This window comes from Nilaparvata lugens, chromosome 10 (genome assembly GCF_014356525.2).
Source record: "Nilaparvata lugens isolate BPH chromosome 10, ASM1435652v1, whole genome shotgun sequence".
Taxonomy (NCBI): Eukaryota; Metazoa; Arthropoda; class Insecta; order Hemiptera; family Delphacidae; genus Nilaparvata; species Nilaparvata lugens.
The window spans coordinates 20,483,766-20,500,070 of NC_052513.1; the positions used below are offsets into that span (position 1 = coordinate 20,483,766).

At 36.7% G+C, this 16,305-nt stretch overlaps 1 protein-coding gene and 1 long non-coding RNA gene across 2 annotated transcripts in view; one reads left to right on the top strand and one right to left on the bottom strand.

Annotated features, from left to right (window-relative positions):
• The first annotated feature begins 5,338 nt into the window (after positions 1-5,338).
• LOC120353306 lies at positions 5,339-11,119 on the top strand. Its single transcript, XR_005572287.1, has 3 exons — positions 5,339-5,549; positions 7,996-8,137; positions 10,091-11,119. It is a non-coding gene; the product is annotated as an uncharacterized LOC120353306 (long non-coding RNA).
• A 1,024-nt stretch (positions 11,120-12,143) lies between these two features.
• The window catches only part of LOC111063287 (CAD protein-like), a 23,418-nt gene continuing 19,256 nt past the window's right edge, over positions 12,144-16,305 (bottom strand). The window contains exon 9 of the mRNA XM_039436651.1: positions 12,144-13,147. Within this exon, the coding sequence (XP_039292585.1) occupies positions 12,144-13,147 (1,004 nt within the window). The remainder of the gene's footprint in view (positions 13,148-16,305) is intronic.

Sequence of the window (16,305 nt, forward strand, 5' to 3'; positions counted from 1 at the left end):
TAGATTACCGGACGATGTCTGAAAATTGAACCGGTGATTTGAAAAAGGGTATAAGTCCATAAAGCCCAATTTTTCAGGAGACACAAAAAACTCTCTATCTTCTATATTTTCATCTGGATTTTTAAACTTTACATACAAAAGTTATTAGTTGCAATAATATACATAATACTATTCAGTAAAATTTTCCAAAAAAAATCCATTTCTCCAATAAATACCCAATAAAGGTCAAAAACTTATACCCTTTTTACAATCAATTTGATTTTTGAGTATTGTGAACATTGAAATGATTAAAGACATGCAAAATTATTCAAATAATACATTTATTTGAAAAAATCATTAATCAGAGATGAAAAAAAATGTTATCAATATAATCATACCCGCCCCTCCTCCCCTATTCATTGTTACTTTCATCTTGATTGGCCATTGCATGAGCGAGTCATAAAATGCTTTGTGCTCATCAGGGATGTATTTTAAAAGTTTCCTTACATCCTCCACTTTCTTGTAGTTCAGAGGAATCACTCCTGTGTACGCTTTCTCTTCAATTCGTGGAAGTGAGAGGATGACATTGTTTTTCTGAAGTTTGAAGCAGTTGTCAGTAAGTTGAAACAGTTGTGTAGGTGTGTAGGTCCTAATGCCTCAATGAAACTGCTTGCTTGAATGTATCTTGCGTTCATATAAATCAGTATTTCTCACGACCCTTTTACGCTTAGGTAGAGAAACGTAATTTTCACTATCAGAACTCTCAGATAACATTTTGGAAAATGAAAATATTATTATAACGAAGCCAAAGAAGCATAGAGACCAACAATATTGATCAGATCACTGGACTGACTAAACTGAAAAGAAAATGTGAGTGTAGAAAGATGGCTAGGAATTAAATGAAGATTTCAAACTACAAATCTTTAGATGGCCGACGTAGCCGACAACAGTAATCAGCTGACTGCAAACAGCCGTGTTGACTGTAAAAACGATACTAGTCCTGGACTGATACCCTTCTTCAAATCAACATAGAATATGAATGGCTATAACTTCTGTTTGTAGCCCAGTCAATAAAGGTTTTTTCGATCCGAAAATTAAATAAAAGCTGAATCTTTTACCATCGATAGAACCCTCCCAGAGGATCATTCTCCCAAAAGTCCCAAGAAATCCCCTTGGAGCTTTCCCCCCTAGCCCCCCTCAAAGTTGAAAAATGCAGGTAATCACGGAAAATAAATTATCTCTGTACCCATTGATCGGAAACAGTTCTATCATATGCCATTCGATTCGTTACATTTTGGACTACAATATTAGTTATATTCATTTTTTCAATAAAATTGACATTTTTCTTGATAAAATAATATATATGTAAGAATTTAGGGGGCTTGCGATTTGATTTTTTTGTTTTCTTCGATTAACTTCAAAGCAAGTGGTTTTGAAGGAAAATGAGCCGAATAATTAATGTAGCCACTCTCATTGCAAATCCATTGATGTATATTGTTATGTATTTGCGTTTCGATTTGACGCCGTGGAAGGGGGAACAGTCGACGCGGAACGGCGCGGCTGACTCTCTTAGCCATAGTGAACAGCAAACTGGAAATCAATTATCTCTGTAACCATTAATCGGAAAAAAATCTATTATATGTCATTCGATTCGTTAAATTAAGGACTACAATATTAGTCGGATCCATTTCCTCAATAAATCGAACAGTTTCCTTGATAAAATAATATAATGTAAAAATTTAGGGGTTTTACGATTTGATTTTTTTGTTTTCTCCGATTAAATTCGAAGTAAGTAATTTTAAAGAGCAATGTGACGAATAATCATTGTAGCCACATTCATTGCGAATCCATTGATGTATATTGTTATGTATTTGCGATTCAAGTTGACGCTGTGGAAGGGGAAACAGCCGACGCGGCTGACTCCCTTCACCATAGTAAACAGAATAATACTGCTGTCTACATTGCATCTCATTTACACTATGGCGCTCGAAACAATTAATTTTGTCTATTGTTTTGACATGCGCTGTATATAGATTTTCACTTTTCAATATTCTAAAAATATATTACAATTTCCTTGCTCATGATAAAAATCAGGATTTCCTTGTTTGCTCACAGAATTTATTATATTAATTTGAAGTGTGCCTTCTCCATACGTGTCAGAGGTAACACAATTTGTTTTTCAACGAGGTTTCATGATATATTATGTGTCCGACTCCTTCATCTTATCCTTATTTTGTGAAAAATGAAGATTCAAAATTTCTTTTCATAGCTTTTCTTGTGTTTTATCTTGTTTCTTCACTCTTTATAATTTAAACACTTGATAATGAAATGAATATCATCAGATCACGTGAACAAAAAAAATAAAAAGGTGGGCCTACCTGAGATACTATATGATAACACTGTACTCCTGATAAGTTGAAAATTTTCAAGCTGAAAGTAGATTAATTTCTTGCACATTCGGTTCAATTATTAACAAATGTTACCAAATATTACCAATATCATCACATATAGTGAGAACGAATCACTCTGAAGCTTTCTATTCTCACTGAACATGAAGAGGCAATACAAAGCTAGAATCGCAGTTCCGTTCAAATCATTATTATCAGAGCTTTCAAATTGATGCTATGTAACTATGGATGTTATCCCCATCTCACAATTTCCCTATTTATCCTTATCCTGATTCAGAATAGAGTAGTTGATCTCTATAATCACAAAAATCAATGTACAGTACCCATAATAAATAGTAAAAATAACAAAATTTCTAGTAATAATGCAACTTTTCTAGGTACGAATTTCAAGGCTCATAAAATGACTTTTTCTCAATCACAGGCAGAAATTCCAATGATCATCATACTAGTAATTTAATTACATTGTTCGACGTAAAATAAGCTACATCTTCAAGGTAATCAACGTATTTAGGATTATCATGTTTATGAATGAAAGCGAGACTGTGATAGAAGATTAGTCAAACTGAAATATAAACATTATATACAATGATCAACTATCAACTATAATTACAAATGATAGTATCAAGCCGAAATGAATTGAGCAACTGAATTTCAAAGTTACTATCCACTGTTCAAATCACACTGTGATTTCCTTTTACTTCCAAATGGATTGAATTGCCTCACTCTTCAACGTAACAATTATTGTAAAAAAAACAGTGGAATGTGAACGTCATCCAAATAGCATTTGAATTTCAATTTTCAGATCATGAAACTCATAGAAAACTAATTCTTGAGAGAAGAGTGATGAATTGCAAACAGTGCAAGTAACATTGATACAAAGCGATGCAATGAAAATCAACATCGATTAATTTAATACTGGACTTATCAAATTTATATTACCGTTAATTTATATTATTTTTGAAGCTTATAAAATGTAAAACCAACATTTTAAATTGTCTCTACTGGAGCAAAACATCGATAGGAAATAAAGAAGAGCATATTATAAGCACAATATACTTGTGTACTAGAATTCACTTGAACTAACTCATCACTTCAACCCTTCAATGATCACAATGAACTAGAATGGTATAAAAACAATGAAATTGATAATCGGGTACAATTTTCAAATAGCTTCACCCAACTGAATCTGTGAATGCTAAGTCATAAGAAATCATGTTCAATAGATTTAAATTGAATGCTTCAAATAGAACATGATCTATTCTTTTGGTGCCCTAATCAGAATCAATTTCAATCAACATTAATCGACATAAAGAAAAGCTTCTGCCAACCCTGTGTAATGAATGACAAGATGCGAGTGGAGGTGAAAAATCGATATGTTAACAAAAATAATAGAAGATGATGAATCATCTTTCAATTAATCTTATACGGTAGGGTACTTTGTGGTTAAATGTGAAACACTTTCATGATTTTCCAACCTTTTATGCATGCTTACTCTTCCTTAATTTGTATGTTTGCATGGCTTTCATCTTTAGAATCTACTGAATTTTCATATTGGACTGTCTAAATAATGTAGATCAACTAGTAAGAACGGAAGATAGGCTACTTTACAGAGAGAATCATAGAAAGTTTCAACTCAACAAGCCCAATGTATAAATTTTTTATGCCTCAGCCGTCATATATATTTTGCTCAACTGAAGGTATGGAGAAGGTATATATTATCAACCAGGCTTGAAGAATATTAACTGTAGAAAACAGCAAACACTGCACGCTATGATTTTTCAGGAAATTGCCACTGTTAACACTATTGTAATCTATGATTTATCTCAGTTTTTGACATTCATAACTTATGATAAATTTCAGCATAGAATTATGATCATACACACATATTTTAAATATGTAATAGTATGAATATTTTATCGGTTGCAAACAATATCTTTGTCTGTCATAGAATGCATGATTTAGCACATATATAATAACAACAAAATGATTTTAGAGAATTTAGAGAATTAAAATGTGAAAAATTAGTCTCATCACATGTCAAAACAATAGACAAAATTGATTGTTTCGAGAGCCATAGTGTTAATAAGATGCAACTTAGAAAGCAGTGGGCCTACTACTGTATTTTACTGTTTACTATGGTGAAGAGAGTCAGCCACGCCGTACTGTGTCGACTGTTTCCCCTTCCACAGCGTCAAATCGAATCGCAAATAAATAACAATATACATCAATGGATTTGCAATGAATGTGGCTACATTAATTGTTTGTCTAATTTTCTTTAGATTATTTGCTTCGAAGTAAATCGGAGAAAACAAAAATCAAATCAAAAAAACCCTAAATTTTTACATATATATTATTTTATCAAGGAAACTGTTCGATTTATTGAGGAAATGAATACGACTAATATTTTAGTCCATAATGTAACGAATCGAATGACATATGATAAATTTTTTTCCGATTAATGGTTACAGAGATAATTGATTTCCAGTTTGCTGTTTACTATGGCTAAGAGAGTCAGCCGCGCCGTTCCGCGTCGACTGTTTCCCCTTCCACGGCGTCAAATCGAATCGCAAATACATAACAATATACATCAATGGATTTGCAATGACAGTGGCTACATCAATTATTTGACTCATTTTCCTTTAAAACTACATGTTTCGAAGTTTATCGAAGAAAACAAAAAAATCAAATCACAAACCCCCTAAATTTTTACATATATATTATTTTATCAAGAAAACTGCTAATTTTATTGAAATAATGAATATATCTAATATTGTAGTCCATAATGTAACAAATTGAATGGCATATGATAGAACTGTTTCCGATCAATGGTTACAGAGATAATTCATTTTCCGTGTTTACCTGCATTTTTCATGTTTTAGGGGGCTGGGGTGGAAAGCTCCAAGGGTATTTCTTGGGACTTTTGGGAGAATGACCCTCTGGGAGGGTTCTATCGATGGTGGAAAATTCAGCTTTTATTTAATTTTCGGATCGAAACTGCTTTTTTGGACCTTCATTGACTGGGCTATTGGTTCTATGGACTAATATCCTTTTTACACTAATCGAAAGGTCTATCTTAATGGAACAAAATGGCTACCATAACTCATTTTGACAAAAAATTGGACTAATACCCTTTTTACAATCAGAGGTTCAATTGTGTTTCAGGTATGTAAGCCATGATATCATTTTGTTCTTATCATAGATAAATTCTTATAATTTTTGTTATGAGTTTCTGTCTTATCGTTTATGTCTTATAGTTTATTCTGTGACTGAAATTATGTGATTCTGCATAGTCCGATTCGGGAAGTTTAAAGGAATTTGGCAAAAGTCTAGCTGGTGCGAGCTATCTCAGTTATTATTAAAGATATTAATAAATTAATTACTATTTTAATGAAATACTTCACAATATTTTCATTCAATTTAAGTGCAAATACTTTACTTTCCAAGTCTGGTCAACACTTTAAGTGCAAATAATCAAATGAGAATTTTAGGTTAGAAATAGCATACGGTAATATTACATAGTTGGTACGGTAATCAAAACATAACAGAGTATTAATTCAGCATAATTCCCTAATAAAAACAACTTATATTATTCACACTGGTAACAGGTATTTTGTTCAATTTATATATTAATATAATTGTAAAATTTAACCCTATTGGCCTTTATACTTATTTATTTAAAAAAAATCAATTCATTCATCATATTTTAGAGCTATAGATTACTTCCCTCAGCTTTCCAATTCAAAACTAAACCAATAGAATCGTTATTTTTTGCCATATTAAACCTTATACTATTCTGTAATCACATTGAATGCATTTATGTGTAAGTGCCCGCTTTGTCATGTATAACTAAACAGATGAGAAAAGACTATGGAAATAGCAATAAGAACAGTTACACAGAAAACTTGCAAGTACTGGTTGTTTAGTGTGATCAGCTGCATGCACGTCACAAAGAGTTTGTATGGCTCATTCCAGATTTTGTTTTTCGGCTACGCATGATCCGACGTGTACTTGCACATAATATATGCATTCAATGTGATCACAACCTTAGGTTACGATCACATAATATACGTAAGAGTGCACGTGTGTTCGTGCATGACCAAGCGCGTAGATGAGAAACAAAATCTGGAAAGAGAAATAGGATCACTCACACTGAACGCGTGCTGGTTGTTTTACAAATGAGTAACAACGTGTTTCAATCACTCTTTTCAGATTTTATTGCTCTGCTCTGCTCTAGCATTATCTGCTGTGTACTTTCACATGCACGCATTCAATGTGATCATGCCCTAAAGGTACAATTCCTTAGCGACGGGCAACGGCTCTAGCGTAATTCAGTAGCCTATATTCAGTCCATGACCGGCAGTTGCCAGACAGACTTCGTCAAAATATAAAACAATTAATACACAAATGACTAGAGATGGCTGCTGATAGGTCGTTTTATGTGGTTCTGTAGATGGACTGCAATACTAAATCATGAAATAATCTTAAACTGGTCCACAAGTTCACTGGTCTCAGTGAGTACAGAGGGTAGTTGATGAGTTTTTGACGTACCAGCCTACAAAATTTCCCATACTCAAGTTCACGAACACGAATCGGCAGTCTGTTGAAAAATTTTAGCGTCCATAAGGGGTAGCATTCATGTGCTTTCAATAGTCTGGAGGAGGGCAGGTCAATGTTGTCCCGTCTCCTGGTATTGTGGTTGTGCAGCTGGCCCCTCTCCTGGTAGGCATGTACCTCACTCCTTAGGAGCCGTGGGGAGCTGTACATGTACTGACTACACTGTCAGTATTTTCAGACGTTTGAAAATTGGCCGGCAGTGCTCCAGGTAACGCGATGACGTGATGACACAAAGAACATTCTTCTGTAGAAGGAGAACCCTTTCACAGCTACCTGCATGGCCCCATAGTACTATTCCGTTGCTTATATGACTATGGAACAATCCATGGTAGGCTATAATTAAGTAGTTGGCAGGCACATGTTGCTTCAGCTTCTGCATCAAAAACGTCATCCTGGCCAGTCGATTGCACAGCATGCCAATATGTCGATCCCACGATAGAGTGGGGTCCATCACAAAACCCAAGAGTTTGACCTCCGCCTCACCATGAGCCTGACCACGCCTTAAGGTGCACAACAGGTTTTGTGTTTTCCCCTCATTTAGACACAGTTTGTTTGATTTAAACCACTGGGAAGCCTCTTCTACAAGAAGATTAGACTGGGCAACAGCAGTTTGTGTAGACGCGCGTCTAGAGTCGTCGATTAGGAATTGCACCTTTCAGCACAAAGTAAAAGAGCTGTATAGACGCGAGGAATTTTCCGCTCATTTACAAGATGCATGGTATTTTATGGGAAGAACCGTCGAGCGGAATAGACACACCTCGGCGAAATGCATGTATCCTGTAAAGAAGCGGAAAAAATTCCGTTTGAAAAGTTTGGACCTTACACTTGCCTTCTGTACGCCCTAACCTTAATATTTAGACACGCAATTGTGTATTTTTATGATTTTTCATTCAATTAGGAAGTTTCACTTCACCTATATTTGTTGTAATTACACTTTATTGTAATTGATAAAAATTAATTTCATTACTTAGATAGTTCTGTTATTGTTTTACAGATTTCAATTTATACTGCAGAAAACATGGAGCAAAGGATCAAATACAACTATCCAATCAAGGAGGAATTCGACAGAACCAGAGTTTCAGCCGCACAATTTTTACAAGTGGATTACTTCTAATAACAAAGAGGCGAACAATTCTGTAAGTTGAAGCTACTTTAAATAGTTTTTCAACAAACTTTGGTTTTTTATTCATCGATGTTTCAATACTCTCTAAATAGGCTACTACCGTAAATTTCTTTAAATCACCTATTGCAATCAATCTATGGTAATAAAAACCATGTGGCGCTCCCTTATTGTTATGTTAATTGGGGAAGCAATCAATGTATATTTTTTGTCTTCCGTGTTCTAGCTTATTTATCATTCACTTTACAATAAAAATGACACACTGAACTTACTGACTATTCAAGTCCAGTGCCCGGGAAGTGACCGTTAGCAGGGAGAACATGATGGTTTCATGCAACCCCTGAGGATAATGCAAGACATTCACGGCCAAGTAACGTACGATATTTTTCGCTTCACTTCAGTAAATAATATGTAAATGAGTAAATAACAACAAATGAATTATTACAAAACTTCATAGTCCATATTCAAAAGATCAAAAAGTTGTGAATAGAAATAGCTGATTAGACTTCTTATTGATTGTCAATCCCATCTGTAGGGACTGCACGACGTAAAAACTGTGAGAACCATGGATTTTCTTGCCGTGCACATTCAATTCTACTCCCATTTAAAATACAGAAACTAGAAGTGATTGGAAAGGCACCACTTTCGGGAAGAGTAGGTATTGCGTTTGATCTTGACTTTTCCAGACTAAAATTGAGCTGCTTTAATTTACACTGTTCGTAGAACAGTATCTTCCCATCCAAGAAAATGTCCGGGAATCGTACGTATTCTGTCAGTGTAGCAAAAATTACATTTTTGATAAATTATAAATATTGTAGCCTACTTATCCTATTTGTCCTCTATTAAGATTTCGTTTTTATCTCCCAAAAGATTGATTGATTCACTTTTATTAAAAGAATATGTATAAGTGATTGAAACCGAGAAAGTGTGACGTCAGGCAAGACAAAATCTACTATAAAAAGCTCTGGTCAGATAATGAGCGTTTTATGGCTGTGTTTGACACGGATTCTTGGCCAAACATCTTTTTCTAGAAATTGACTGACAGGAATGTTCCTTTTTGAATTGCGCATCGATATATTTGTAAGGGGTTTTGAAATTATTTTGCATTCCAAGGGTAATATGATAGGAAAAGGAATCTTCTCTTTAATTCAATACTAATATTAAATTATTTATTGCTTAATCAATGTATATAAAAATAAGATGTAGAATGATTGTGTCGTTGTTGTCATCAACTTGCAGTGATGAGTAAATAATTCAATCAGTGACCCCCAACTATGGTTATCATAATATTCATCTAGAAGTAACCTTGCTGATAATATGCGTAATAATATCGAGCTGGCTGGCTCAGGTCTGGTGTGAGAGTTTTCAGCTTGCACCTGATCAATTTCAGTGCCTCTGACATGACCTCTTGACTGGTTTTGGGCAGCAGTGATCGACGACTTAACGTGTCCATCCGAAAAAGGGAATGGTCCGAAAAAATGTATTTCCCAATCCAGGATTTAAACCTGGGCATCTGAATTATAAAGCCAGCATCTCATCCACTCGACTATGGCCACTCCACCTTGCTTATAATAATTTTGAAATAAAGTCATTTACACTAATAAATTCATGAAAAAAGTGAATTACCAATTGAATGACATGTATTCATCATGCAATTTATGATCCTCCAATCAAAATGTCCGAAAGTAGGTTACTTAGTTTCTTTTTGAGATGATTGAAACAAATATGCACTCTTTCAGTCTGTTATGGTATACAGAGCAAGGAACGGGAAACTTTGAAATAATGTACTTTCCACCAATAAATTACATAAAACTAGCAAATTATACTAATAAAATGGCATATATTCATCATGCCCTGCATAATAATTTTATTGGAAAGTCTAAAAATGTTTTTTTTTTAAGATAACATAATAAAGATGTGGTCTCATTCAGCGTTCACTTGAAATTCTATTTACTGTGTGATATTTCAGGCAGGAAGACAAGCAACCACCGCCCTAGAGCCAGTGGGCAGCCGAGCGACGACCCTGTCGCAGAAGCCAAGTGCCCCCTGTAGCTGTCGCCGTCCCCAGGGGGCCGCGAGGTGGATGGAATGCGAAATGAATAACAGACGCCCGGTGATAGTGAGAATACTGATGCTGGGTGAGTGCAATTTTTGTTCTAGAATGATCAAGTAATTATAAAAATAAACTGAAATTGAAAGAATAGTCACACTGAAGATAGAGGCCAGTATGACGAAACACGTCCGAAAATAACTTGGTATCTTGACATATAAGTACTGTGAGCATTGAATTTTAGCAGGAAGCATGACTTGATTTCCATTTGATAGATGTTCCATTTGGTGGTGAAAATTGATGGAAAATAACTTGATAAGCACTAGCTGCTACTAACTTTCTGTCTATTTTCCTTGCCTATAATTGTTTTGGTTTTCATGACTTCAGTAGACTTTTTATAGTGAGATTCTCAGGTACAAGATGACAAATGGCAAAACAAAGATGTAAGGTAATATATCCAATAACTCTAACAATTAAAATTATATACTAATTATGGGTCTGGTGCAAAATTTAAAAAGCGGTTTGACTCAATGGTCGCGCTATTAAGCCATCGCTTAGATACGTTGAGAATCAAGCGTCTGCTACTCCCGTTGGAAGGGTGACCACTTGAGCCAACTCCTCTGAATATGATTCATAAGTAGGAAAATTGCTTCATGGTGGTTCGGAACCCTCCTAAAACTGTAGGTCCACTCATCTCTTACTATCATCCGCCTCATTACCCACGCACAAGCTAACAGCTCATGTGGGCTTTGCTCTCAGCAAAAAAAAAAAAGATTCAGGATTGTAAGGTTTTTTCTAATAAAGGTTAATTGTATACCAGAAAATCATTTAATGTGAGAGTAAACAGAAAGCGGGAAAACTGAAGGGAAGTTAGGTATGATAGAATATGAGCTTGTGTCATTGTAGTTGAATCTTCTATTTGATTGTAGCACAGGTTCACCTTGCAGATCTCCGTTGCTGTTGGCAACTTTTATGTCGCAGCGAAGAGATTACACAAAGAAGATCCAAATCTAGATATTTAGTGGAGTACTCTAACAATAACTTTTCCTAACTAGTCGCGGTAGTAGTTTAAATTCAAACAAGCGAAGCGGTAATACATTTATGACTTCTTTAAAAAGAGAAACAACCGTGAAGCTTCAGGGCACCAAGCTTCCTCAAGAAGCGGTTACAAACGGAACTGAACTGGGAAGCAAAAAGGCGGGGGAAGCCAGGGAGAACAGTGCTATCTACATAATGAACTAGGCGATCGTAGAGTGGCTGATGGCAGTGGCACGCTAGATGGCCGTGGGTGAGCGCAGTTGATTCAAATGGCTGGCCCATACATACTCCCCCCCAAAAACGAACAGTTTTTAAATCGGGTGAAGCAGCAACAAACACTGTACATTGCGGCAGGGCGGTCGGCAATAACTGGATGGCGATGGGTCTGAGGTCTTGAATACAGTGAGCAGAGAAGTCCAGAGCGATGTGGTGTGAACACGGGAGCGTGATGTGAAGACAAGCAGGGTGGCACAGCACAAGTTGCGGAATCTGCATAGACATGAACTGCGGTGCGGTCATAGAAGTGGAGCTGAGCGTCAACAGAGGTGCGGTCATCAAAACAGCTAAGTGGAGCAAAACAGCAAACAGCGGTGCGGTCATCAGGATGTTGCGGCAGAGTAGATAACACAAGGCGGCGATAACGAAGTGATGCGGACAGTCACAGGTTATGCAGGTAAAACCAAACTATTTACAATAACATTGTTAGATTGTTCTAAATGAGGTGGTGAGTCAGAGGCGGCAGAAGGCGGAGGCGGCAGTGCGGAGCGGCGGGAGGCGGCAGATCGGAGCCAGCGGGAGGTGGCAACTCAGAGGCGGCAAAAGGCGGAGGCAGCAGAGCAGAGCGGCGGGAGGCGACAGGTTGAAAGGCAGTGCCACAACATACCTTCCTTCAGAGGTGCGATAAGTAGTGGATTGGTACAGTTTCTCACACAACTCATCTTGGGCGATGACTCTTTTCAAACGGGGATGGCCTCTTCGGCTTCCCAAAATTGTTCATGATGGTGTTGAGCTGTGCTTCCTGTGCAAACATAGTGCAAATGAGCTGCATTTTGTTGAGCGGTGCGGGCAAGTCCTCAATATTCAATCTTCCACTTAAAACATAACCAAAGATTGTGGCAAAGGCGGCAGGGTTACCAGGAATAATGGAATTTTCTGCAGATATAAAGATGTTGGAGTATAAATCGGCACCAATCAGTAGGTCGATTTCAGCAGGCTTATCAAAATTAGGATCAGTGAGGTCCAGATGTGTAAACGAATTCTGTAGTGCGGGGTGAAGCGGAAAGACAGGAAGATTGCCAGCAATTTGATCTAATACAAGAGCTTCGGTAGAAAGAGCAATATCAAATTGAGGTTTGGACAATATTCTTAACTGCACAATGCCTTTGACAGATGTCCTTTTTTCAGAGATTCCATTCAGTTGGATTTGAGCGGGCACAACAACTAAACCCATTGCGGTGGCGGCTCGGGTGGTGATAATGGAGCGCATGGAACCAGAGTCCAACACAGCACGCAACAAGAAGGGTTGATTGTATTGGTTCAAGACTGTAATGACAGCGGTTCCAAGTAAAGCAGAAGCATGTACGGCCTTCACCTGAGTGCAGCCACTAAAAGTGTGTGGTATAGAAGATATAGAACTGTTTGTTATATATTGTGCACTGGCAGGGCTTGAACTTACGGGCGGAGATGCACAACTGTTGACTGGCGGCGAACTAGGAGGCAGATTAGAGCTGATAGCCAGGTTTGGTGCGCTGCTAGAAGGTGCATGATAAGAGCTTACTGGCGGTTGCGGTGGGGCAGCGGCAAAAGTCGGCACAGGTAGCAGGCTGAAACCAGGAGGAGGCGCATGGTGCGCAGCGTTTTGGCTAGTACCGGTATGCGGGCGTCCATATTGATTTGGTGCTTGGTGCGGCTCAGCAAACCGATGTTCAGAGCATTGTTCTTTAAAAAGTAATGATTGAAGATTATTAGCGTTATTGCACAGAAGCGTATGGTGGTGATTAGAGTGGCAATTCTTGCAGCAAATCGTTGAGTTGCAATTTGCTTTCAGGTGAGATCCTAGGCAAACAAAGCACCTTTTGTGTTGCTTTACAATTTGATTGCGTTGGATACTGATTCTCTTTTGAAAATGTCGCATCTATACAATTGATGTCCTTCTGAACAAAGAACACAAATGCCACCACTGATTGGATACCCAGTTTTAGTTGAAGAGAAGGGCTGCTTTCTCTGTTGATAATTACTTGTGCTAGGTTCAGCTTTAACAGAAACGGGATCTACATATTCAATGCTGGCGCTAATTACTTGGTCATATTTGCGGGTTAGTGCGGTCACTTCCAGAGATTTTTCTTGACTAGCCACAAAACTCAATAAACGGTCAAAAGTGAGAACTTGATCATCTGGTATGGATTCTTCAAATTTGGTGTGGAAAGAAAGTGGTAATTTGCGAATAAACATCATGGTAATCAAAAAATCAGCTTGGTTCAGGTTCATGCTAAATAGCAATCGTTTGGCTGAGTTGAGCTTGATAGAAAATTTTTTCAAAGTTTCAGCCAGAGTAGTAGAAGGAACAAAAGTATCGAATTCATTATATAAACTGTATGCTTGATACCGGATATTGTTGTATCGTTTGTGCAAGCTGTCATAGGCAGCTTTGTAACATTCAGCGGTGTTGGCATAATTTTGAACCAAGGTCAAAGCGTCACCACTTAAATATGAAGTTAGAAGATGGTAATTGGCCTCACTGGAATAGTCTTTACTGGTGTGAACAGCAGCATCAAAAACATTTTTGAAAACATTCCATTCATGAGGTTCGCCTTTAAATGTAGGTATCTGCAACTGAGGTTTCACAAAATTATTAATTGGCAGTTCATTAGCGGTAACAGCAGGTTTAGGAATGGTATCAACCAGCTTGATACTATCAAATCTGGTTTGGAATTGGATTTGCAGTTCAGCAAACTCCAAGATAACTTCCTCAGATAGCGACTCTTTATCTGTTTCCTCATATTCACTCATTAATTTATAAAATTTTTTATCCAGACCAAAATAAAATTCACTACAAGTCATAGGTACTTGTTCATTGTACTTATCAGCTAGAGAAGATATCAATTGGTGCAACCTTCTTAGCTTATTCAATAATGGAAAATTCGACGCCATGGTTGTTATGAATAATCATACAGAAATAGAAAAATAGGTTACCAGATTGAAATTTACAATCAAAAAAGTTCAGATTAGTGGTCAGAAAAGTCTAAGTTAATGGCCGAAAAAGTTCATATTTAACAGGAAATAGTTCAAGATCAATGTTCAAAATCAATAGTTTGTAGATCAATATTCACAATTAATAAAAGATAGGTGGTAATTCACTATGTTTAGCGGTAAGAAAACACACCATTAGCGGTGAAAGTTTGTAGCTGACTGTTAGGCACTGAAGTTCAAAACCAAAACAAAACTTTTTAGGTTATGTCGAACCGGGTGTAAAAGTTTGATAGTTAACAGCTCGATAGTCGATATCATAAGTCACTAATCAATGTTTTCAGATTTTGATATAAGATGGTGGTTGAAAGCGTCCAAATCGAAAATTTACAATTTTCCAAGAAAGCTCACAAAGAAAATCTCAGAATAAATTGAAATGAGCGTTTTCACTGTTCATAGGTCGCTTTTCCTCCAATATGCGGCCGCGGTGGACCAGGTTTCTTCCAATATGTGGCCGTGGAGGACCAGGATTCGTGTTAGAGCCAATGAGGTGGACTTCTTAAAACGTTACTTAGTAGCTCAGAAAATAAAATTGTTACCTTTAAAGGCGTATCGTTTGGGTATGTTGGGTTCACTGTAAGAGCAGTCTCCTCCTTCTGGTAGGCGGTAACTCGTTCAGATAATCAGGATTCACTTGCACTGGTGATGATGAATACATGGGCCCATGTCGCAGCGAAGAGATTACACAAAGAAGATCCAAATCTAGATATTTAGCGGAGTACTCTAACAATAACTTTTCCTAACTAGTCGCGGTAGTAGTTTAAATTCAAACAAGTGAAGTGGTAATACATTTATGACTTCTTTAAAAAGAGAAACAACCGTGAAGCGTCAGGGCACCAAGCTTCCTCAAGAAGCGGTTACAAATGGAAGTGAACTGGGAAGCAAAAAGGCGGGGGAAGCCAGGGAGAACAGTGCTATCTACATAATGAACTAGGCGATCTTAGAGCGGCTGATGGCAGTGGCATGCTAGATGGCCATGGGTGAGCGCGGTTGATTCAAATGGCTGGCCCATACAAAACGAATTCAAGTACAATGTATTTACGGGTGCGCTCAATTCTATTCTGGAGTTTAAGACTAAATTCATTATTATTTCAAAACTTTCAAGTAAAAAAGTGTTGATTTTGAATCATGTAGGATAAATATTACAAAGGTGGATAAATATATTATCAAAGCTTTATTAGACTTAATATGATTCATAGCTGGCATACATTTAATAGAGAATGAGTTACAATTTATAAAATAGTGTACCCTGGTAGGTCTACAAAATTAACTGTATAGTGTAACACCATAATTTTTTATTGACATTATGACATTTACAATCATGAATAATATTTCAATTGAACTACTGTATATACCTATACTTTCTTCAAAGTTTATAATCATTAAAACTGCCTGTAGTGTTTTGAATTACGGTATGTGTTTCCTCTGATCCCACAACCGTGGGTAATTGATAAAGCAGAAGTTATTAAAGACTGTGCTGTATTCGAATAGCAGAGCTTCAAAACTGAATGAAGTATAAACATATCAGTTTTTTGACATTATATTTCATATTAATATATATATTAGGTAGAAGTAAAATGACACTCATTCTTTTATCCATTAATCCAAGTTATATGAGTGAAAACTGCATAGAATCACAGTACTGGTAACTTGTTTAGTCAGCATAGTCATAGTGGAACACAATATTGTATTCAGAGCTCAGTTCCTAGCTAACGCACATAGCAAATTGACCTCATGTTAAACTTTGTAATGATTAAAATTGTTTTTTAAAAAGTTCTATTTAAAAAGTAACTTCTATTTACTCACCCATAAAAGTAAGAAAGAAAAGTCGTGTTTCAGTTGATTTGTTG